Below are 25,443 nucleotides of genomic sequence, written 5' to 3' on the forward strand. Positions count from 1 at the left end.
AATACTGTGAGAGGCTATAAAAGCGATATCTTCTGATTGAATGGATTTTTAGAAAAGTGAAATTGTGGATGGAACTTGAAAACTGACCAAACAAACTAAATTATAAGCTCATCGGTTAGGACTCGCCGGGATTATTGACTAGAGTCTCGGTCTCCTCTGCTCGTTCGGTACAGTAGTTCTCATCAATATATTATAAATAATAATTGCAGCGCAAATTTAGTTTGATAGGATGTCCGTATCAACATTATGCAAGTTTGATGTAATTAACAGTGTTCTTTAAATAACTACCCAATTAAATTATTTAAAATCAAAAAATTAAGTTGATTTGGGAACTAAATTTGACAAATGGAGAACTAAATCAACTTATTTATAAAAATTTATTTATAAAATTTGTCTATTTAGCATCAACTATTGGCTTTTTATTTTTAGACTTCATTAGACTGAAATAAGCTTTTAACATTAAATAAATAGCATTATTCTTTTATATTCATTTAATTAGTCATGCTAAATAAAATATTTTCTTATTTTTAGTATTACACGTTTTTGTGGACACTTTAGATAGCGTTAAAATGATTAGAATTATTATTTTTTTTAAAATTGGAAATTGTTAATTCGCTTCTAATATTAATTTTTTTTAAAACTGTTCTTTCTGCCCTACAGTTGTCAAATTTGGTGGAGGTGATAATTGCGTCTAAACTAATGACTTCTCAAAATTTTATTGCTATGACGTTACGAATTACGAATTTTTATTTAAATAATTCAAAAATTTGAGTTTGTCCTTGAATGTAAAACTGAATTTTTTGTCCTACAATTTTCTAATTTAGTGGAAGTTATAAATATGTTTAAACTAATAAACTAGCAAAATTGTGGTGCCATATTGTTAAAATTACCGAAATTACGAATTTTTATTTATGAAATTAGAAATTTCTAGTTCGCCCCTAAATGAAAATTTCTAAAATCTGTCTTTTTAGTCCTACAATTTTCTTATTTGGTGAAGGTTGTAAACATGTTTAAACTAGTAAACTGTCCAAATTCTATTGTCATGGCGTTAAAATTGACATTTTTAGTTCACCTCTAAATGCAATTTTCTAAAAACTGAATTTTCAGCTCTACAATTTTCTAATTCGGTGGAGGTTATAATCATATTTAAACTAATAAACTGGCAAAATTGTGTTTTTATAGCGTTAAAATTAACAAAATTACAAATTTTTATTTAAAAATGTGGAAATTTTTCGTTCGCTCCTAAACTACAATTTTTAAAACTGTATTTTTTGTTCTACAGTTGTCAAATTTGGTGAAGGTGATAATTGCGTCTAAACGAATAACTTCTCCAAATTTTAATGCTATGACGTGAAAATTGCCAGAATTGCGCATTTTTATTTAAAGATTTCGAAAATTTGAGTTTGTCCTTGAATGTAAATTTTTAAAAACTATTTCGGTGGAAGTTATAAACATGTTTAAACAAATAAACTGGCGAAATTGTGTTGCCATAGCGTTAAAATTACCAGAATTGCGAATTTTTATATAAAAAACTGGAAATTTTTAGTTTACCCTTAAATGGGAATTTCTAAAAACTGTAATGTTTGTCCTATAATTGTCTAATTTGGTAGAGGTTATAAATATGTTTAAACTAATAAACTAGCAAAATTGGGTTGTCATAGCGTTAAAACTAACAGAATAACGAATTTTTATTTCGTCTTTAAAAATAAATTTCTGCTTTTTTATTATAAATTAAACACGATGGAGGAGCAATGACACTGAAACAAGAATGAACACTGAATTTGAGAATTTCCTCATTTGTTTTCCTTATTTTGTAATTTCCAGTTCAACTGACAACCATACAAAAATATATCAAGGGACCTCCTTTATTTTCACCCGTTCGATCGATCACTAATTGACAGTTTGCATCCCCTATAGATCTAATTTAAACGCTAAACGCTTATTCCAAACACGTAGAGTTCAGAGTTCAAAAACGGTCACAAAAAAGTAAAATCGTTCTCGTGAATTCCATGAAAAACTACTAATTTCGGCTGGCTAATAGCTTTGTGGTGTTAATGAAGACACTGCAGTGTGTACCTGCGAAGGGTTGACATATAGCCGCATAGGAATGCTCCAGCAGTATTTTACGAGCCACCCCTTGTTACAAATGTCACGAAGAGTTCCCGCGAGAAGGAAATATCTCTCTGCCATCCCTCGTTTACTTTAAATTAACATCTACATCCCTCTACACTTATTGAACTTAGTAAATCCATTTTTTATTTCGGGGGTGGTTTTTAATTAGAGGTTTTTAAAGTTGGAAATTTGGATATATTTAAGCAGACGACGAAATGACAAAGTCGTTGCCTCGTTAATTATTTTATACGTATAAAGTGCATCCCCGCCCCCGTAAAAACTTTGCGACAGAGCGCGTTTGAACCCATTTAGCTGCGAATTGTTTTCAGCTAATATAACACGATCCCGTCTAAAACCCAGCCTTCAACTCGATTGTGAATTCATATCGCCGGCTATAAAATTTTCGCGAGATCGTATGTTCACACTAGACACTCCTTTATCACGTATGCTCTTTGTGCTTAGGTTGATTCCATTATTTTAAAAACGTTTTTGTAACCAGAATACGAAAGTAGACATGACACTGTTTTTTGTTGAATAATTGAACTTCTTAATTTAGCCGTTCCCGTTTTCAAAGGAATTCGCAAAGCCATTACCGGAAGCGTCCGAAAAATTACCGGATCAAAATCAAACAATTAAAACTTAAATGAGAAACTTTGGTCTTGCACTAAATAAATTAAGGCGTCGACTTAAAAATAATGGAATAATAAATTAAATTTGAATATGGCGGCCGACACAATGCGAAGCGTCGCGACGCCGCCCGTTGTAATGACTTGAGGCCCTTTTCAACCTAACTGTGTTAATTGATATTTGATTATACTCTTAATCCGACTTTAGCCGCAGTTGATTAACTTTGCCGCTTCTAATTTCGACGACAATAACATTAAAATTATTGTTTCCGACGTGTCAGATGCCGGAGGTTGAGAAGCTTTTCTTTGTGAAATCATCCGTGGCGTGTTCAAATATTCTCATTTTAAATCACTCGAATTTTGATGTTTGCTCTGGTTAAATTCCACGCTAGTTTTCTGTCGAGTTGTAAATTGATTTGAGGTACCAACACGAAACAAACGTTTCGTTGCAAATATTGTTTTAATAATTCTGTAGGTTTCAATACTAACAAACTTTTGAACACTCATTACTAAAGCGCAAGCACTGTTTCCACAGTTAAATTGTTGGTTTAAACAATTTAAAAAATCAAAATGAGTTTAAAGAGACCCTAGAAATTCAGAGAATAGCGAGCGATTCCAACGAACTAAAAGAGTAGGTAAAGAAAATTATTGATTAATTTTGAAGAGTCCAAACAAATTTATTCCCAAATAGTCCAACTGCACAGGTACTTCCTCGATTGTCCAATTTATTTCTTTAAAAGTAGTCCAACTACTTGGTTAATTCCCCGACTGTCTTATTTATTTAGAAGTAGTCCAAATGCACGGTTAATCTCCAGATTGTCTTATTTATTTACAAAAAGTCTAATTACACGGCTATTTCCTCGCCTATGTTATTTATTTACAAGTAGTTCAACTACACGGTTAATCCTCAGACTGTCATATTTATTTACAAGCAGTCCAACTACATAGTTACTACCCCGACTGACTTATTATTTAGAAGTAGTATAATTGCACGGTTAATCTTCTGACTGTCTTATTTATTTATAAGTAAAGTAGTACACCTCCACGGCTATTCTTTCATGGTTAATTTTGCGATTGTGTTATTTATTTAAAAGTAGTCCAACTACACAGTTACTGCCTCGTCTGTTTTATTTATTTACAAGTGCTCCAACTGTACAGGGTGAATCCGAATACAGTTCAAATATTTTAACCACAATATGAGACACTGCTGTAGATAATGATTCTGCAAAAAAAAATCCAAATTCGAATGGAACTGCGCGTAAATCAGCAGCGAAATGTTTTATGACGATATTCGGAAGATAAATATTGGGCTCGCTTTTATGATACTTGTTTAACTTACACTTAATTACTGCTTTTAAAAACAACATTTTCAAAAGTGCTTATTGCGAAAATTAATTTGTTTAAAAGAAATTGGGCTCTCAAAAAGACCAATTTTTATCTCGATTGGTTTGTAAGGTGACTTTTCCCAACTGGCTTGTGGATCAAATTGAAATTTTAATTAAAAACAAAATAATGAAAAAGTTACTCTATAGGACAATCCAATTTAGTTTTATCTATTAAGAAAACACTTTTTAAGACGTAGGATCATCACAACATTTTTGAAGAATCCGATGGCAAAAAAAATACTCAAAATAATCCATATTAGAACAATTTGGCACTGTAAAACTAACATTTCTCTACCACGATTATTGCTGAAGTGGCTGGAACTCCGATAAAGACATTTTTGCCACTTGTTTATTAGCGTTTTTATTCTGCAGAAAACTTTAATCATTTTTTTCTCGCAAACGGTGACCTTTCGGAACGCAAAATTTGGCCATCATGTCAAACTGCGTTGTCTGATAGTGGAGTTAAAATCTTTGCACTTTCTTCGGGTTCATTCTGTATGTATACAAGGCTACTTCTACGGCTGTTTTATTTATTTACGAATAGTCAAATTTCGTTATTTTTACTCGAATTTTGGAATTTTTATTGAAATCGGAAAATATTTCGATCGATTTTCAATTCCTCCTCGCGTCCCTAATTTCCTCCACTTTGAGTTTTTACGTTTAAAAATCTGATTTTGCTTGTTGTGTGGTTGTCCGGAATTTATTTAAACAAATCTCGCGTGTTTGCTTTTTTATTGACTACCTTTTTTAATCAAACATGTGTAGCCTGTTGGTTAATCTCTCTATATCCTCTAATTTTTTTATACATGGAGATGGTAGATATTTAATTTTCGCTTTGTTTTTTTTTCGTGTTATAAACACAAATGGCTTTATTTATTTTCCCAAAGTCCATTTTGTTTGTTTATAATGTTGTACATGATCAATACTCATAATTCCCAATTTGTAACACGCAAATTGCGACCTGAGAACTATAAGGTTCTAACTAATATTTGTATTAAAATCTCTTTAATTTATTAAGCATTTATTTTATAAATAACAGGATCTCTTAAAATCATTTTGGCTTGTTAAAATTCTCACTTCTCACTTCTTTTTTATACATGATAGAAAATGTTTAAAAAAATCGCAAAACAGACAATTTAAATTTTCACAAAAATCACTTAGAACCTTATAATTCTCACGTCGCGAAATGTTTCCTAGTTTGCTCAAAAAATTTAACCTTTTACTTTTTGATCATTAAAATTGCTGCAATTTGAAGACGCCGGTATTTACCTCCGCTGGTAATTAAACATTTCATTGAATCGCAACAAACAACATAAAAGATTCACAAGAATCTTAACCTTTCTCTTAAATTTCGTAAACAAACCTCATTCATAAATGATGTTTTTCTCTAATTAAACAATGTTTTAAGACATCGAACCCTCATTAAACAGTCCACATCGACAATAACCCTCTCCTAACGAAATTAACCCGGGAAAGGGTCTCCTTTTAAAAAATTCAAATCATCTTTTATGCATCGGAAGCAATCCCGAATGTTTATTAGACTCATCGATTTCGAAGATTGTCTCCGAATGGTCAAAACTCAGTTAAACCTCGACCGGAACCAACACCTTCGCCCCCATATTTTATGTTAAGACGTTTGAGTAAAAGATGGCTGACCTGGTGGAGGCCAGCTCAGCAGGATACACATAATTCAGTAGGACGCTGTCGCAGGGAAATCACCAAGAGGAAGACAAATTGTTGGAGGAGGAACGCTTGGGGTTGAGCAAATTTATCACTTTTATTATATTTAATTAGCGGAGTTTGGAGTGTTTCCAATTGGGGTGGATTTTTCTGAAATATGGGAAATTATTGGAGGCTCATACATATGCTCGGGGAAATTTTATCGACGCGAAAGAGCCGATCGGGGTTCATTATTGGTTGTAAATTTTAATCGAAAATCCATAAAAAGAAAATATCAGAGATAAAAAAAATATTAAAATTTGCAAAAATCGGGATTTGTAAAAAGCTTTTGCTCTATAAAGTACTTAGTACGATAACTAAAATAGACGAGTTTTGTTTCATTATTTTAATGTAAATTCTATAAATTAAAAGGCATTATTTATTTAACATAACATTTAACATAATATTATTTAACACATTTTCATATTTCAATCGCTATGTAATCGCGTTTAAAACCAGTTCAAAAGTGGTTTATGAAATAATTTCAAATCGATTTGAAAACAATAAATACATTTTTTTTTGAAAACTGAAAATCCCAATTTCATATAAAACAATTTGGAAATTGTTTTCGGCTCGAGCCTCGTTACCTCCAATTCGAAAATCATTCAATTTGTACGTTCTTCGATGAATCTGTTCCACTTCTGAAGCAGAATTAGTTTACCAAGTTCGATGGACCGGAAATGTGATTTGTATCGGCATTGTTTGCTCGGTTGTTTTATTCCACCGAATTAGATTAGGTGAAATTTTGTAAAAAAAATACCCAACCATATTTTCTTAATTTCGTTGTAATCAAAGCCGAAGCGACTAATTAAAGCGAGCAAACAAACTAGTCCAGAGCAATTAATAGTGTAAATAAATTATCATTATTGGTCGTCATTCCAGAGGTAGAGACAATCAAAGTTCCATTGTTCGAATCAAAACAACCATCAATTAAATTATGAAGTGTAAACGCGGGGTTGTGCTAGCACGCTTCTTTGAAAGGGTAATCGATAATTCAATATTATTGAACTGACAACACTAACAGTAAATAAAAGTCATCAACATTGTATAAAGAACTTCAGGTCTGTAATTTCCAATAATTTCTATGATTAAAGTACTCTATCGACTTGTCAGCGTGTCTTGTTCCAAAACGAGCGAACATATTTATGATACAGCGATGTTGGCAATACTGTTAATAAACCTTCGCAAATATTGATGAACGTTGTAATGAACTCAAAAGCCCAAATTATCCATTGATGAGTTTGTTTTGTTGACAAAGAGATAATTTAATTAAACGACGCTTCGAGGTCGACAAAGTGTCCGACGTAAATATGATAAATGAAATAATGGGAATGTGAGCCAACTTAACAAACTGGTAATTTGCCAGATTGTTGAAAATGGGCGATAATTATAACAGAAACTCAATAGCTGGAGTTGTGCGTCATTGCGGGGAATAAAATTCTGGCAATTCGGTAAAAGTTTGAAAGCAATCCATTTGGGAACATTTTTTTATGTTTTAATTCCAACAGATTTTTAATGGAGTTTGTGAATTTACATTTGTTTATATTTTGAAAAAAATAGAATAAACAGGAGAGAAGAGGAAATAAAATTATATTTATTTTTCTCTGCTCTATAATTTTGGGCTTCGGCACACTTGATTAACGATTTAAAAATAGTCATTGTTTTAAAGTACCAAAATTACACTCTTTTATTTAATTTTTTTAATTTTTGGTTTGTTATAACAACGAAAATTTTTAGAATTTATTAATTTTGAGTGTTGGCACAGTTGATAAACAACTTATGTGTTGTAAATTCTCCAAACTTCAAACATTACTGTTAAAAGTAACAAAAATACAATTGGGAAAAATCTTGGTTCCTTATCTAACATTGAAAATTTCTAGAATTTTTTCTTTTCTGCTCTTTAATTGTGTTTTTTGGCACCCTTGATAAGCGACTCAAAAGTAGTAATTTGGTCAAATTTCATTACTGTACAGTTCAAAATATGAAAATTACAAGCTTTTAATATTCTTTTATATATTTGGTTTGTCCTAACATTGAAAATTTCTAGAATTTGTACCTAAAATTGTGCTCCAAAATTTTGGGTTTTGGCACAGCGAATAAGTAACTTAAAAGTCGTAATTTCTCTAAATTTCATTACTACTTTTTAGAATTTGTCTCTTGTTTTGGCGTCTCAAAAGTAGTAATTTCCTCAAATTTTATTGCTGAGTTGTAAAAAATTAAGTATTGTATTAAAAAATTAAGTATTGTATTAAATTAATTTTTAGTTTAGAGGACAAGTAAAATTTCTAGATTTTTTTCCATTTTTGTGAATTTAAAGTTACTTTTTGCTTAATTTGAACGAAATGTAAGGTAAAACTATCTGAAATCCCTTAAAAATGATTTTTCTAAATTTTTCTGTCTCAAAAACGCGTCAATTTTCTATCTAATTTGGTGTATAGACCAAAAATTATTGTATTAATTGTAAGGTATCTTACAGAAAAGACTGATTGTGAAATCCTGTCTTTTAGACGCAAGAATCTAGAAAAAGTCTATGAAAAATCGTCGTAAGCTTCAGATTTCAATCCGTTTCAGCAAAAAAATATTGTCATGTAAACAGCATTTTTTATGCACCGGGAAAATAAATTTCTCTGACTAGTCCGCTAATGACATTACTGTCCGAAATGTCAACTTTACATGGCAATTCATCATTTAAAAAATGTCGCTTTTACACTTAAAAATTTCGATATTTTTACAATTTCAGAAATAATTTGTTTGATTTGAATTTTTAAAATACTCGCTACAAAGTGCCTCTTATTATAGATTCTCGTCAGTAATGTACCATTTTCCGGACTTTAATGTGGATAAAAGTATGAATTACTTTTCAAGGCGTGTATTTCAAAGTTTTGACTTTGAAAGTTGTTAGGTAAAAATGAAAAAAAAAACGTTGTTAATAACTTTTTAGTCAAAATATTTTAGTCCTGACCTGATGATTCTTCTGTGGAATTGACTTTGAGAACACAATTTTTTAGCTTTTTTTTAATATTTCTTCAGGCCTTCAGATTTTCACATTTTAGTTCCAAAGCTTTGATTATTTTCACATTTGTTTATATTTTTAGATTTTTCGTGTTTTATTCAAAATTTTCAGTTTATTCAATTCGATAACAATTACTTGAAATTAGCCAAGCGCATCCACCATTTTTATAAAATCCAATACAACGTTTTTCATCAACAAATTGTAAAATTAAGCATCTAAATCGAGCAATGCTAATTAAAATCATTTGGATACATAACTAAATAGATTGTTGGTCACCAAAATGTGATACAATCAAGCTCGATCGATTTTCGCATTGAACGCTAATGCGCCCTATTTGTCTTTTTCCTCTATCAAAGGATAATATCATAAATTCGATTTCCGTGTAACAAATACGCGTCCCCGCCCTAATGAACCCCAAACATGTAGTATCCAAGTCAGCAAGCAATAACTTGGAAATCCGCAAAATCCAAATCCACTTTTGCCTAACTCATAAATAATTTTATAACATTTTGGCACGAAGCTAACGCAAACTCGCAATCAATCACTTAATATCGATATTTGCCCTCGTCGAGGATCACAACTCTGATGTCTTGATGTCGCCAGTTTGTATGCAAATATCAACCTTGCATGATCCTGATAAACCTACGAACGATGTTATTACAGGTTTCTACATCATCTCGTCATTGTTCGCGCCTAATTTGATACCTCAACCGAGACGCTAATTAATTCGTCTTTCGTTGCCGTTGAACGGTTCCATTGCGACTCAAGAGATCTTGCAATATTCATCGTTTACTTAACCTTTAAATGTATGCGACTCAGGTCTTAATTTGAATCGGTCGGATTTATTGAGGAAGTTGAAAAGAGCTTTTTTCTTTCAGAGATAACGCGTCGGTTTTGGAGAAGTTTCATCTGCAAATATCACAGTACGAGTTGTATCCTGCAGCGAGCGAACTCGTCGAGGAGGTGCTGCATGATCTGGCCATGGAGCCTATTGTGCATGTTGGTAAGTAGGATTTTGTTTGTTACTACATCGATTTACTGTCTGGCACTGCAAATTACTGTGTTTTCGATGAAATCCGCTTAAATATTGACCCGCCGAGTTTATATTTGATGTATTTTGATGCGGAATTTTAGGATATTGTGCTGCAGGATTTGGCGAGACATAAAGGAGAGTGGAGACAATGGGGGAGATAAGCGCATTAGTTGAACTGCAATGAGTCGCATGTGTGAAAAAGTGGAAATAGGATTTTGGTTTTTGATTCGAGGTGTTTTATTTTTTTTACGTATTTGGGTCGGTTTTACTCCGGAAGTAAATAAAACGTATAAATCTCGGTTTCAAAATGCTATGAACTCCGAGAGGATTTGTGTCTGCAGGCTTATTTAATGAAAATTTTTACTATTTCCTAGACAATAGTTATTTGTTTCACTAGGCTAGAAAATGGTCATTTGGAAATGCAAGGAAAGTATTGAAATCCGAGCCCGGAGGGCGAGGATTTCAATTTCCAAGCATTTCCAAAACATTTTCTAGCCGTGTCAAACACGAAATTTTGTGCGCCGACAATTATTAATAGTTATTTATTTTGACTTTGGTTTGAATTTGAAACGTCATTTTCTCATTTAGGGGAATTCATCAGCTAGGAAATAGGTTGGTAGCACTCCATTCAAATCAAACGATTGCAGATTAATTTAAATTCAAATGTGTTTCAGCAAATTTTTGTAGTATCTTTACTTAATTAATTTACCTTTATTATTTTCGAAGGTCATTGGTCTCCAAATCGGCACACAAATTGACACAATTGACATTTATGCTGCGCTGCCAACTTGCAAAATAAAACCAGTTATTCGAAATGTCACGTTTGACTGCCTAGACATTCAAAAGGTGATTTTCTTGCCGCAAATGAGTATCACAAATCTCATGAAAAATGACGGAGGCGCACAAATTAAATTAAAAGCAAAGTAAATACTACGCAATGTTATTTAAAGACGATTTTTAGAATTTTTTAATTTTTTGAGTTTGGTCAATTTTTTTTTTTAATTTTGTAACTTTGACAGTTTTACGCGGAAAGCAGTGAAATTTGGGGGAATTACTACTTTATAAACGTTTAATAATTGAGGCAAATTGGGGCAATAATATTTAGGCCAAATTGCAAAATATTTGGACAAGAAAGACCAATTTTGGACATTTTTAGTTTAAGATTGATCGAAATTTTCAATCGTTTTTCATTAAATTCTGTAACTTTCACAATTTTAGTGGTACATTAATTAAATTTGTTGAAATTACTTCTGTTAAAAGGTTTAATATTTAGGCCGAATTGCAAAATTTTTTGAACAAAAAAGACCAATTTTGAAAATTTTTAGTTCAAAATTGATGAAAATTTTGAATCGTTTTTTTTTTAATTATGTAACTTTCGCAAATTTAGTAATAAATTAATGAAATTTGGTGAAATTACTTCTTTAAAAAGGTTTAATATTTAAACCAAATTACAAAATGTTTGAACAAGAAAGACTAATTTTGGAAAATTTTTAGTTTAAGATTGGTCGAAATTTTCAATCGTTGTTCATTAAATTCTGTAACTTTAGCAATTTTTGTGGTACATTAATTAAATTTGGTAAAATTACTTCTTTTAAAGGGTTTAATATTTAGGCCGAGTTGCAAATTGTCTGAACAAGAAAGACCAATTTTGAAAATTTTTAGTTCAAGATTGATCAAAATTTTGTATCGTTTTTCAATAAATTCTGTAACTTTTGCAATTTTAGTAGTAAATCAATGAAATTTGGTGAAGGTACTTGTTTTCAAAGGTTTAATATTTAGGCCAAATTGCAAAATGTTTGAACAAGATAGACCAATGTTAGAAATTTTTAGTTTAAGATTGGTCCAAATTTTCAATCGTTTTTCATTCAATTCTGTAACTTTCGCAATTTTAGTGGTAAATTAATGAAATGTAAAGAGATGAATTTTTTCAAAGAGTTTAATAATTAGGCCAAATTGTAAAATTTTTAAACAAGAAAAACCAATTTTAGAAATTTGTAGTTTAAGATTATAATTCTGCTTTTCGAGATCTGAGAATATTTCCTGAAAAACTCGGAAACTCAGATGAAAAGCCTGTGCTTTATGCTTTAGATCCATTCGATTTCCTTCATAAAATCTATAAACCCTATGCATCCATTATTTGTAAAATGCGCCAAACGCCCCACCTCCTTAAAAATAGAAGATGTAGCGATAAAAATCACCTCGATTTTCCCTCTTGGCTGCCACGGTATATTTGCACGACAAAACGCATCCCTCTCATCTTTCAACCCCTTTGCATAATTCAAGCGAAAAGTTAACCGGATAATAAATCTGCTCGTACCCGAATTGAAGTGTTAAAATTTCGTGTAAAGGTTATGAAACATTTTGATGTGCGCCTTTCCATCCCCATCTCGTAATAAAAACTAATTAAATTTGACATAGCAAAGTCGGTTAAGATCAAGATTAAAATTAAATTGATCTTAAATAATAAGACAGCATCTTGGCCTCCTGTTGAATCTTGGGAGCTAAACGACGTAATAACATCACATCTCGCAATTTTCATTTGTGTGGAGCGTTACCCCATATATCCGCAATTCTATCTCGGAATTCATATGCGTGAAATAAGATTTGTGACTGATGTTGGTGTTAGATTCCCTTGACGTTGTATAAAATTAGCGAAACGTTGACGAATGTTGTGGAGGTGACTTGAGTTTTAAGTGTGAGCGAAGAAATGGAGAAAAATACGAACGTGGATTCTATGAAGAATTTGTTCAAATTGAAACTAAATCTTTGAACGTTTGTTTCGGAAATTATAAAATCTTCCATTCTGCAGTATTCAATATCTAACCCAAATACTGCCTCTATTATAGCGGCCGGTGTCCAATATGATAGCTGTCAATATTAGTTTAACTCTGGAGCAAGTTTACCTCTATAATTGGCGAAATATTAGTTTAGTAAATAAGCGCATTATTCGGTAATGAACTGGGGAAGACATCTGATTTAGAATACAGTTTCACTTCGCTCGATTTGGTTATTAATACAATACAAATATGACACTTTTTTTTACGAATATGGGCATTCAAAACTAGGCTTTTTCTACGACTGCAATCTTCGTTTTTGCTCGTGTGAATTACCACACGCAGTGCGGCTAAAAGTCAGATGACACTCGCCGCTCATAGGCATTTTAAACGAAGTCGCTACTTTCAGTTGCCCGAACATAAATAACTATTTAGGCGACATAATAAAACCGTAATAAACCAAATTTAATTTTTCCAAAATCCGTTTTGCGTTTGTCATAAACTAACAGAATTTCCGCTCTGTTTTCACGTTGCAAACCAAACACCACCACTAAAACGATAATGTTATTTCAAGGTGGCAGCACTGGAAGACAATAAACATTGTAAACGCATTTTTAGCATGCAATGGAAATTTTTGACATAAAAATTGTTATTAGGAATGAACAAACCATAAAATTTAGATTCATTGTTCTACGGGTTATTGCATTTAAAAATAAATAGTTTTCAATAAAAGTGTCGGTGCTACATAGGAAATGGAAAATCCACTATTTGTTTTATGAATATTCATTTTGTTTCCGTTTCTGGATGCAACAAATTTCGAGCCGTCTCAAATAAAATAGAGGTGGTGACAGTGATTGTGTGGGTGCAAGTAATTCGAAATTTAAATTGTTTGTATTGTCTTTGGGTCGATTGTAATATTTTATTTATCTGAAGTAATTTTGCAGTAAATTCTGCAACTTTTGTAATTTTTGTGGTAAATTGACAGAATTTGGAGACATCACTTTTTTTGAAACGTTTAATAATTTGGCCAAATTTCAAAATTTTTGAACAAGAAAGACCAATTTTAGAAATTTTCAGTTTAAAATTGGTCGAAATTTTTAATCGTTTTTTATTGAATTTTTTAAGTCACGCAATTTTTCTGATAAATTAGTGAAATTTGGAGGAATTACTGTTTTCTAAACGTTAAATAATTGTGCCAAATTGCACAATGTTCGAACAAAAAAAGACCAATTTTAAAAATTTGTTTTTTAGAGGTGGTCAAAATTTTTAATAATTTTTTATAAAATTTTGCAACTTTGACAATTTTACTCGGAAAGCAGTGAAATTTGCAGAAATTACTTTTTTCTAAACATTTAGTAATTGTGCCAAATTGCAAAATTTTTGAACACAAAAGACCCACTTTAGAAAATTTTAGTTTATGATTAGTCAAAATTTCTAATCGTCTTCTATTAAATTTTGTAACTTTCGCAATTTTTGTGGTAACTCAATAAAATTTAAAAAGATCACTTCTACCGTTTACTGAAGACACGAAAGGCGAGATTTGTAAAAGGCTTTTTGGCCGATAAACCATCCAAAACTAAATTGAAAATTTTTAATTTTACAATTTTCTAATAAATGACGCCACCATCAAAATTCATTTGTACTTTGATTTTACGGTGTAAAAATCATCTTAAATAACGAAACATCTTGTGAGTTGTGTGAATTTGATGGCGTCCCTTTAACGTGTTCTTGTTTCTTTTCTAATATTATGAAAAGTAGAGAAAACATATTTTTAAAATTGCGGCTTGGAGCTCAAACTACGAAACCTGAAAAATGAGCATGATATCGATCTCATTTAAGTCCTGCCAAAATGTATCGAGCCACTCTCGTTAAAAGCGACCGAAGAAAACAATTTGACCCGGCGCATCCACCATTTATCAGTCAAAACTCATTTTAAACTCCATTCTTTCGGTATTATGTGTTGCAAGCTTCTTAATTTCCATCTCCGTACTTCATAAATATCAACTGATAAAAGGAAATACGTTTGTGGCTTATTTCCATTTCCATCGCGAAAACGATATTTCTGCCGTTTCGCATATTTTTATTTTTCCGGAATAATAGAGACTTGTTTTCGTACCACTCAATTGGAGTCGTTATTTGTAAACGTCTGTATTGAAAATAGAGATAAGAACTATTTGTAAAATTCATTTTAATTAAAAAAGTTCGCTGAGTTGCTTGGAATTTCCCAGTGCTGTTGTTTTTAACATACTCAACACTCTGTTTATGTCTTGTTTATTTAAGCAATCTCATGTTTGCTCAAACAATAAACTGCAACTTAAGCTTAAATTACATCCACATAATAGCTGGCGTTCCCTGTGTGATTTCTCCTCAGTTACCATCACAATAAGAGCAGGAATTACAATAGCGCGCCGTCGTTAGTAAAAATAAAGTGCTCGTTTTCTTTTAATAGACTCTTGGTTTCGTTCGTGCAATTACTGTGATTAGAAATAAAACGAGAGGATTACAATTTCGGTTTAGTAAACATGTTCAAAGCACTCATTTGAATTATTGTTGATTAATCAATGAACAAATTGCTAATTTCACTGTAATTAAATCCACGATAATGATAGTTTATTTGCCAGCTCGCCGATTTAATTTTCAGTTTAGAACTTTGATTTTTCTCCAGTCCGGTTCGCTGCTAATTGCTCCAAACCCGTCACAGCAATTTAAATAAAATTATAGGAGTAATTGCAAAGCACTAGTTTTCCGATTCCTATAATAAAAAATTACATCTTCAGCCCTCAAATTACAAGTCATCAACACATTAAACCCTTGCGGAATTTACCCCACCTCTGTAAATATTTGAACACCACACCGCTTGGTGATCGTTCATGCTAATTCGATTCGTTGCCGTCCACAATACACTTGATTACCGGTCCCGTAAGGCCCATAATTGAAAACTCGACCAACCATTCATCAACCCCGACCACCAAACGTCAGGTGTGTTCACTTTTAACTTAACATTCAAACGAAAGATTAAGTTTCATCTGTTTGTGCGAGGGTGCAATTTTCGGCTGCCGGGGGTTTCTGGGATGGGAACGGTTTTCCCAGATGCTGCCATGGATTTTTTCGATTTCCGTTTCTTGAGAGTTTTCTATTTCTGCCATTATTGTAACTCTTTGATTCTTGTGATTTTTTTGTTATTGCAAGCATTTTCTGAATTTTTCTTTAAACTCTCTTGGATTTCCATTTTTCGAATTTTTTAATTGATTTCTTGGATTTTTGAGGGTTTTAAGATCTTTCAAATGCTTCTTTCATCTTCATTCTTTGAATTTGTTTTTTTATTCCGCTGATTTTTGAGACTTTTTTGGGTGATTTTTCATATTTTTTGTGTTATAAATCTGCCACTTTGATGGATTTTACGTCTCTCCAGCAAATGCCACCGGCAAACATTGCTGGCGAGCCGTAAAATTTTATTTTTCTAAGAAGTCTTTAAGTTTCAAGAAACTGAAAGGGAAGAAAAACAATAATAATTAAGAGTTTAGGGACAGCTTAGGAAGACCCTATAAAAGGCCAAGGAGAAATCTTAACTGTGAAGTCAAAAGAATCGAAAAAATCAAAAGTGAATTTAGAAGGAATAAAATTTGGAAGAATGTGGAAAGAAAAGACTGAACAAGAGAAAAGAATCTATAGAACCAAAAAAATATCAGATAATCAATCTAAAGAGTGTCTAGAAAGATTCTAATTTAGAGAAGTCGTAAGAATCAACAGAATCCAATTATTTAAAAGAAGATCTAAAAATCTGGAGAGGATCTAAAATGATATCAAAGGACGAAAAGAGGATATAAGAATAGAAATAAATTCCAAAATTGAAATAATCCGGAAAGATGCCATAAATTCGTAGTATTTAAACGAGCAAAATAAATTCTAAAAAAAATTAAAACTCTTTCTAAGAGAATCTACGCAATCTAAAATCTTGGAACAATTCAGAGAATCCAGAGATATACAGGGTCTATCAGAACTGGCGGACCAAAATCATCCCATGGATAAATGATCTTCTGCAGATAAAGAGAAAATTGTTTAAAAAAATCCATTCTTGTTGGCTTTTAAAATAAGAACGGTTTTAATTGACCAATCGTGTTGTAGATGTAAAATTACCTTAAAACATATATTTTTTACCATAGAAACCTATTTAATTGTTGCAAAAAATAATTGACTGTTATGTCATAACAAAGTATTTCTGACAATTAGACAGTCATTCCAAACGTTGATTTGTGGTTTCATTGTATTTAATAATTAATTATGTTTACCCCGGAAGAATATTTTGATATGGTCTTGTTGTATGGAGAGTGTAATCGCAGTGCAACAGCTACTATCCAGCAATACGCACTTCGTTTTCCAAATAGGGAACAGCCTAGCCGAAATGTTATTTTAAGATTAGTACAGAGAGGAAGAGAATCTGGTAATTTAAAAGTATGCAGAAGGGAGGTTGGGGGTGCCCCAAGAACTGCGAGAACCGTGGACAACGAGGAAGCGGTTATTGAGATTTTTGAAGAGGAACCTGAAACGAGCATTAGTATTGTGGCCAGAAATCTTGAAATGTCCACCTCTTCTGTTCAACGTATTCTTAAAGACGAACGAATGCACCCATTCGTCAAAAGCATATTGTTTACAGACGAATCTTGCTTTTAAAAAGATGGATTTTTCAATCAAAGAAATTTTCATGTTTGGGGGCGAGATAATCCGCACGTCTTCAGGCAAAGTAATCCCCAGCAAAGATTTTCTGTCAATCTTTGGGCTGGAATTTTTGGGAACGCCATAGTAAATTGTTTTGAGAACAAGTTATACGCAATTATAAAACATCACATTCTTTCAGGTTGGCCCGTACGAATTTCCCGCCAGACTCAACGGCCAAATTTATACAAATTTTTTAGTTGATGATTTGGACATGCTGCTAGACAATATTCCTCTACAAAGATTAAGAAATGTTGACATTAACAATATTTGGTTCCAACATGATGGATGCCCAGCACATTTTGCAAATATAACTAGGAACCATTTAGATGTTAGATTTCCTAATGCATGGATAGGCCGCGGAGGCCCAAGACGTTGGCCCCCCAGGTCGCCAGACCTTACGCCCTTAGATTTTTTCCTTTGGGGACACGTCAAGAATTTGGTGTACCAAATATGCCTGAAAATATTAACGTGTTAAGAAACCGCATTCAAGAAGCATTTGCTTCAATAACAGCTGAAATGGTCAGTAATGCTAGGGCAAGTCTACTGAGAAGAGCTGCTCTGTGCATTCAAGTGGAAGGAAGAAATTTTGAACATTTACTTTAAAAACTATTTACCTATTTTTTCAAATTTATACCGCTAATTCATTCATTTTTGTTATTTCTGTATTCATTTACTAATCTGTTTTTCGGATTGTTAATTTTAAAGTTTGAGTTTATTATTTCATTTTGTTGGTCTTAAAATAAACTTGTCAATTTTTATGAGAAGACGTCACCTAAAAAATTACGTCAGTGTAACAACAATGCAAAAATATTTAAGATGCATCCATAGTTACAAATAAAGCAGGAAAAGCTAATTTTCAGGTAACTTAACATCAGCAACACGATTGGTTAGTTTAAATTGTTCATTTTCTGATCACTATTAAAGATGGATTTTTTTAAACATTTTTCCAATTATTCCCAGAAGATTGTGAATACATCGTTTCATTTTGGTCCGCTAGTTCTGATAGACCCTGTATATTTTAAAATATAAAAAATATGTTGAGAGAATTTAGAAAGAATCTAAAAAACAAGAAAATAATTCATGGAGAATCACCAAAATCCTGAGAACCAAAAAATAATTTTAAATTTTAGGGAGTCCAAGGAATCAAAAAAATCGAGGGATGCAAAAGAAAATTTTAAAGATAATCTAAAGAATTTGGAAGGATTTAAAAGATTTGAAGAAACCAATAGAATTTGCAGTTCCCAATAATCGTATTCACATTTTCCAAAATTTTGATAATTTAGAAAGTTGGAAAATGAATTATTATAAGTTGTAGTTTTCATCGTGAATAAAATAGTATACAAACCTCGGCTACGCCTCTTTTGCCTTTTGACTCTTCTTGAGCACAACAGCAAAGCCACCTTTGATTAGTATTGAAAAGATTCACTCTGTTGAACTAAAATAAAAAGACAGGGTTTTTATAAAAGAATATAACATCTAGTATGTTATGAAAAACACAATACGTCGTGATTTGCCACTTACCTCAAATAGGGAACAACTGTACAGCGTCAAAATTTGAGGTTAAATATTTTAATTAGCGATTACGGATTGAAGTAAAGTATGAAATGCATCAATTTCTAAGTTTAAATTGACGTACTCGGGCACAGGGTTTGATGCAGTTATTCCAAAATCGTGCAACTAGAGTGGAGACAACTGTCAACACTATCAAATTTTGACAGTTGACATTTCTTATATTAGTAGAACTCACGTTCATTAAAAGGCGGCACATTTTAACTAGTTTTTGACACCAACTACGACGTTGTAGTACCTAAACCTAAACGCATCTTTATAAGAATCAGAAAATTTGAGGTTGAATATATTTATGAACACTTACAATTTACAACACTCGGCAGATATAAGCGCAGGAAACTCCCTAAAATCTTAACGAAGACTCTTAAAGGACATCTTGAATTACAAGTTCCAAATAACGAGTTACACTCAAAAAACCGTAAAATCCCCGTTCGAAATTCGATCGGTGCTAACAAGTGGAGAAGTCGCGCAGTGTTACAGAAATTACAACTCTGATAATAAAGCAAACACTTACAAGAAGTATTTGAGTTTTGTTTACGCGGGTTGGTACTTATTTGTTGTGGATGTCGGGTTTTTGATTAAGGGCTGTTGTTGGAATAGTTTCTTGGAAGCACCTGGATGTATTATGTGCGAGGAAGGCTTTGTGGGGGTATAAAGGGGCATGAGATTGGAGATTTTGCCAACAAATGGGGAAATTTATAATTAAAAGCGAAGCGTGTGCGTGAAAGGTGCATTGATGTATGTTTGTACTCGTACGTTTTCTAGCGACAGGAATTAATTTAATGTTTATTTATGAATTTACTTATGATGCCAACAACGATACAATTACTAAATAAAAATTCTGATCCGGCGCCTCCACCATTTTTATTCGTTGTGTTTTTTTTTTAAATTAAATTAGATGGCTTATTTTTTCCTTTTTGAGTAATTGTAGCTTGTTTCCCGTTCCTTTGCAATTTTCTCTCCCGGGGCTGCAACTGGGAGTCCAACTGCGATGTCAACAACGCTGCACTTTGTACTTCATAATCTGCGTCGCGGTTGAAACAGAAAGACATAATTTGTATTATTCTTCACGAAGCGTATAAAACTAACAAAGTAGAAATGTTTAGTTTGACAAAGAAAAATGTGTTGAAAAACAGGTACGTAATTACGTATTCTTTTCATTATACAGGGGCGGAATTACAAGCGATTTTTGTACGTTATGGTAATAAAACAACGCCGAGGTTAATTAAATACAAATACGGTCCTGTTGGTTTGAAATTACTAATTTGGGGACAAATTTTCGAAATTACCCCCAAAAATACATGACAAGCTGCGGTCGTTATCTGATTTCGTTTGATTTATGAAAAGCGATAACTAAATAATGAGGATATCGAATATTGTTATCGGACTCGTGTAACAATTTAATAAACTTCTATTAGTAATGTTTAATAAATTCATAATAATAATTTATATTATGAAGGATACATGTTTTTAATCGGAGATATTCATGGCGAATATTTTATTAGTTATATGTAATTTGAAATTATTTTACAATGTTGATCTAGATTTTTAATATTGTAAAGTGGTATCAAAAAATAAAAATTTCAAGAATTTTATTTTAAATTTAAATTAGGAAAATTTCCTGCTTTTAACTTATTTAGGTTGCAATTTCGCACATTTTATGGGAATTTTTGCCAAGTTTACAAAAAACGAAGAAGCCAAAAAAATCGCGTTGCATCATTCCGGGCGCTGAAAAACATAACTCATGTGCATGTCGCCGACGACAGTGTTTCATGTAAAAAAAGAGTTTGATTTCGCACCTAACGTGTCAGTTATTCGTTATCAATCAAACAACAAAACGCGAAAACCGTCAGTTTCAATGAAAAATGAGCTTAACGACCGAGATTATTTGTACAACTAATCGAGAAATATTGGAATCAAACTAACTTGACGTCTGTTACAATTAATGACTTGGTAACCGTTCACGAGAAGATTTTTAATGACTTGGAATTCGAAATCGGAGTTAGTAGGATAAAGTTTTAACACCTGTGTGCTAATTATCACGTCGACAGAGTTAATTGCATTATACATCATTTGTGGAACACCGAGCTTTTCATCCCTCTAATCGCACTCTACCAATTTAAAGCTTCGATTGTATGTCGACCCGTGCATTGTAGGCAATTATCTCGATGACTATGTAATTTCGAACAATTCTTTGAAATTATATTTGTTTAAGACATGTTTGTCTTTTGTAGTTGAGAATTAGATTCTAGGTATTGTACGAGTTCCTTTACCTTTGTCGCAAATCAAAGTTGTGTTGCTCGAATATAAATAAAGTGGTTTACACTTTGACGTTTACATTGCGCTTGTTTGAGAACAAACGTATTCTTGATGTTCTGCTTTGATAGTATGAAACTTTAAAAATAAGGATTCAAGCGTCGAAGTTGAAAAATTAGTTTCAACTTTATGGTTACAGAGAATTGGAAAGCGAGACAGTCGGCGGCTTATTATTTAGATATGAAGTCTGAAAGTTGCAATTTTTAAACCAGTTTGAAGCTTCATCAATTTTAAATCACCATTTGCGTTTCAGAAGTTTTGTTTTTTTTCTTACAGTTCAACAAAAAAATTTCAAATTTTTTATTAACATTCATTTAACAAGAGTTTTTTTTTATAAAAGACTAAATTCATTAAATAACAGTAGAACTATTTTGTGATTTGGCAGTTAATCAGGGCATAAAGAGTAACAAATTTCCTAAAAATTTGCTGTACCATGAAAATTACTAAAATTACGTAAAACTGTCGGAACTGCAGCCACTAATAAACAAAAATTGAAAATTTTTGATTGTTTGATCCATTCTACAAAAAACAATTTTTAAATCCGGTCTTTTTTGTCTTACAATTTTGTGATTAAGCACAGTCATTCAGGGCATTCAAAATACCAAATTTCCCAAAAATCGTTGCTGTACCATGAAAATTACCAGAACTACGGATTTGACGGTTTGAATTTTTTTTTATTTTGAATATAAAAATCTCTAAATTTGTTCTTGTTTACTCTAAACTTTTGTAATTTGGCTCAGTAATTAATAACGTCAAAAATTGTAACATATTAAAATTTTATTGCTGTGGCTTTAAAACTGTGGGAACTGCAGCTTGAAAACAGAAAAAACTAGAAAATTTTGATCCATTCTAAAATAAAAAATTTCTAAATTCTGTCTTTTTTGTTTTACAATTTTGTGATTTGGAAAAATTAATCAGGGCATTAAGAGTAACAAATTCTTCAAAAATTATTGCTGTACCATAAAATTACCAGAATTAGGGATTTAACCGTTTGATTTTTTTTTATTTTGAATATGAAAATTTCTAAATTTTTTTCGTTTACTCTAAATTCTTGTAATTTGGTTCAGTAAAAAAAAAACGTTAAAATTAGTAACATATAAAAATTTCATTGTTGTGGCCCTAAATCTGTCGACACTACAGCCTGTAATAAGGAAAAACTGGAAAATGTTGATGCATTTTAAAATAGAAAATATTTAAATCCGGTCTTTTTTTGTTCTACAATTTTGTGATTTGGCACAGTTAATCAGGGCATTTAAGGTTGCCAACTCCCCAAAAATTGTTGCTGTACCATGAAAATTATCAGAATTACAGAATTATTTTTGGGCATTTTAATTTTTTTTTTAATTTGGAAATTTCTAATTTCTAATTTTTGTCTAGTTTACTCTATATTTTTGTAATTTGGCTCAGTCAGTAACATCGTCAAAAGTAGTAACATATAAAAATTTTATTGTTGTGGCGTTAAAACTGTCGGAACTGCAGCCTGCAATGAAAAAAAACTGGAAAATTTTGATTCATTTTGAAATAAAACATTTCTAAAGTTGGTCTTTTTTACTCTTAAATTTCTGATTTAGCACAGTTAATGAATGCATTCAGAACATTTAATCTCTTAAATATCTAGGCTGTAGCGTATAAAGTACTAAAATTACAGAGGCATTTGAAAAGAAAATGTATTTATTTTGAAAATGAAATAATGAAAAAAATTGCCTTTTTTGGTCAAGAATCTAGCAGTTACAGTTACAAAACTAGTCGTTTTGGGTTTTAGTGGGAATGGAACGTTGAACCTTTTTAGCTCCTGAAGGCTAATTCCCATTCTAGGTCAGTTATGAAGGAGGCCAGAAGCTGTAATTTCTCTAGTTTATAACTAAAATTACTTCAAAGACATTGTATTTTATACCACATTTTTCTCAGCGATTAAACCTTCGCATAAACCCGTTGATTATCTCCGCCTTTCACTGCGACACAAAGCTATCACTGAAATGACACACGTGTTACCAACAGCTGCCCGTTGAAAAGACTTCCGAACAAGATAAACTCTCGCATTAGTCTCTCATCTAAATAACTCATCAAGAATTACGTCCACTCTAAAGGCACGAAACATTTTCCTCTGCTGTTTACATCCGCTTAATAAAAATTCATTTCATTGTAAATTGAAAATGTAATTACACGAGCAATTTCCTATTTAAAATATTTGAAAAAGTTTTCCTGGAAAGAGGATAATTCCAGACTCTTCTGCATAAATGCGTTTTTGCCGCGGTCGCTGGAAAAAGTTAATGAAACAATAATGATTTGAACCCGGCGCATCCACCATTTTGCGAAATGAAGTTTGAATGCGTTTTTTGTTGCAGCTCAAAAACCGGGAGGGACTCAAATCAAGTTGGTTATAGATTACCCCAACAGTCTTCAGGCGCTGTTCAAACCGATGAGGTAAGTGAATTTCCGGTTGGAATGATATTTTTCGCGTTCCCTCGGCGGTAATGTAGCGGCGGCCCTCGGGGGTTGAAAAATATGTGTGTGTTAATTAACTCCTCCTGTTTGATTAAGAGAGAGATTCTCCAGAGTGGTGATTAATTGGACAGGACATTTGTTATTTTGATTCAAGCTGTCGATACCTCAGGATTAGACCTTGTGGTAAACAACCGTTTCTTGTCGTCTCTATTTACATGGACGATAAAAGTTTTTATCTATTTGTGCAAGAGTAATTACGGTGTGTGTCGAGGGCGGCATTGTGGAAGTTTTTCACGTTAAGGGTAACGTGTTTAATCTATGTCACATCGGGATGACGCGGGACTTCTTAACGACAAAAGAAGTGAAACGCTTTAATAATTACGTCGTAATAACCGATTCAAAGACTTTATGAGGATTCGCCATCGTCGCTTGTTACGTTTAATTTATCGGTGAACGAGGAACTTGCTTACGAATTATTATTTTGAAAAGGTTTTGTACAGCTTTGTTGCTATGGAGGTCGATTTCAGGCAAATTAACTTTACATCAAACGAGCTATTGAGGGTTGTATTGGACGCACCTGTGCCAATTTTATTAGGTGCGTTAGAGGGGAAAATCGCGGGGGACTGCCAAGCGAGTTGTGCTAATAATAATAAAACTCAGAGGCAATATCGAAGTTTTCACTTTTCTGAACTTTGCTATAGTTTCACGTTTCCGATTTTTAATTTCGTTTGAAAAAGTTTTGATCAATTAATTATGAAAATTTTCAACATGTATTTCGCTGTCGTACAATTTATAATTTAATGCAATTAGCAATAATAAAGTTGGGAAACTTGGTTCACCTTTTTTCTTCTGCTCTATAAATAAAGCTTGTCGGAAATTTGTGGTACCTCTCTAAAATTTGTTTTTTTCACTTAAGTTTTGTTTGTTTTCCATTAAAATTTCACGTCTTGATATTAAATTTTTGGTTCGGCCTTAAAATATATTTTTTTAATTAGCTTTGGTAATTAGTCTGTTATTATAAAAGTAATACAATGTCCAATTTTTATTAAATTTTGCTCGAAAATTTAGTATCTAGACCTATTCAATAAAATTAAATTAAATAGTTCTGATTATTTTTTTTGCATTGTAAAAAAAGTAAAATTTGCTTGGTCAGTTCTACGATTTTATATTTATAATTTATCATTTAATAAATGTACCAAAATTAGCAAATCCGCCGCCAAGTGTCGTTGCTGAGGCTCTGGAAATACTAAAGTTGTCGATTTTTCTTATACAAGTAGAAATGTTTGAGTAATAAGTCTAAATGTAAAAATTTGTAAATTTTGTGTTTTTTGCTCTACAATTCTGTAATTTAGCACACTTAATTAACATCGTAAAATTAGTCATATCACCAAATTTAATTCTTATTAAGTTAAAATTACGAAATTTACACATTTTTTTTTAAAAGCGAAAATTTTTTGTTTGTTTTCTAAATTTCTAAAATTTTTTCTTTTTAGTGCTAAACTTCTGTAATTTAGCATAATGATTAAGGGTTCTAAGAGTGATAAAACCGCCAAATTTTGTTTATTTGGCACTAAAACTAAGACCGCTGTAAGATCTTAAGTATAAAAATTGTAGAAATTTTTGCTTTCTGCAAAAAAAAATTGTAAAATTTGATTGTTTTCTTCTACAATTCTGTAATTTATCACACTTAATCAACATTTCTAAATTAATAAAACCGCCAAGTTTTGTTGCCAAA

At 32.0% G+C, this 25,443-nt stretch overlaps 1 protein-coding gene across 1 annotated transcript in view; it reads left to right on the top strand.

Annotated features, from left to right (window-relative positions):
* Nucleotides 1–25,443, top strand: part of LOC148171134 (extracellular serine/threonine protein CG31145) — a 76,714-nt gene that overhangs the window by 26,588 nt on the left and 24,683 nt on the right. The window contains exons 3-4 of the mRNA XM_088041478.1: nt 9,734–9,858; nt 23,609–23,687. Coding sequence (XP_087897604.1) covers nt 9,734–9,858; nt 23,609–23,687 — 204 coding nt within the window. The remainder of the gene's footprint in view (nt 1–9,733; nt 9,859–23,608; nt 23,688–25,443) is intronic.

The sequence above is a fragment of the Gnatocerus cornutus genome, chromosome 7 (genome assembly GCF_029298725.1).
Source record: "Gnatocerus cornutus isolate USDA-ARS CGAHR chromosome 7, icGnaCorn1.1, whole genome shotgun sequence".
In the NCBI taxonomy this organism is placed as follows: Eukaryota; Metazoa; Arthropoda; class Insecta; order Coleoptera; family Tenebrionidae; genus Gnatocerus; species Gnatocerus cornutus.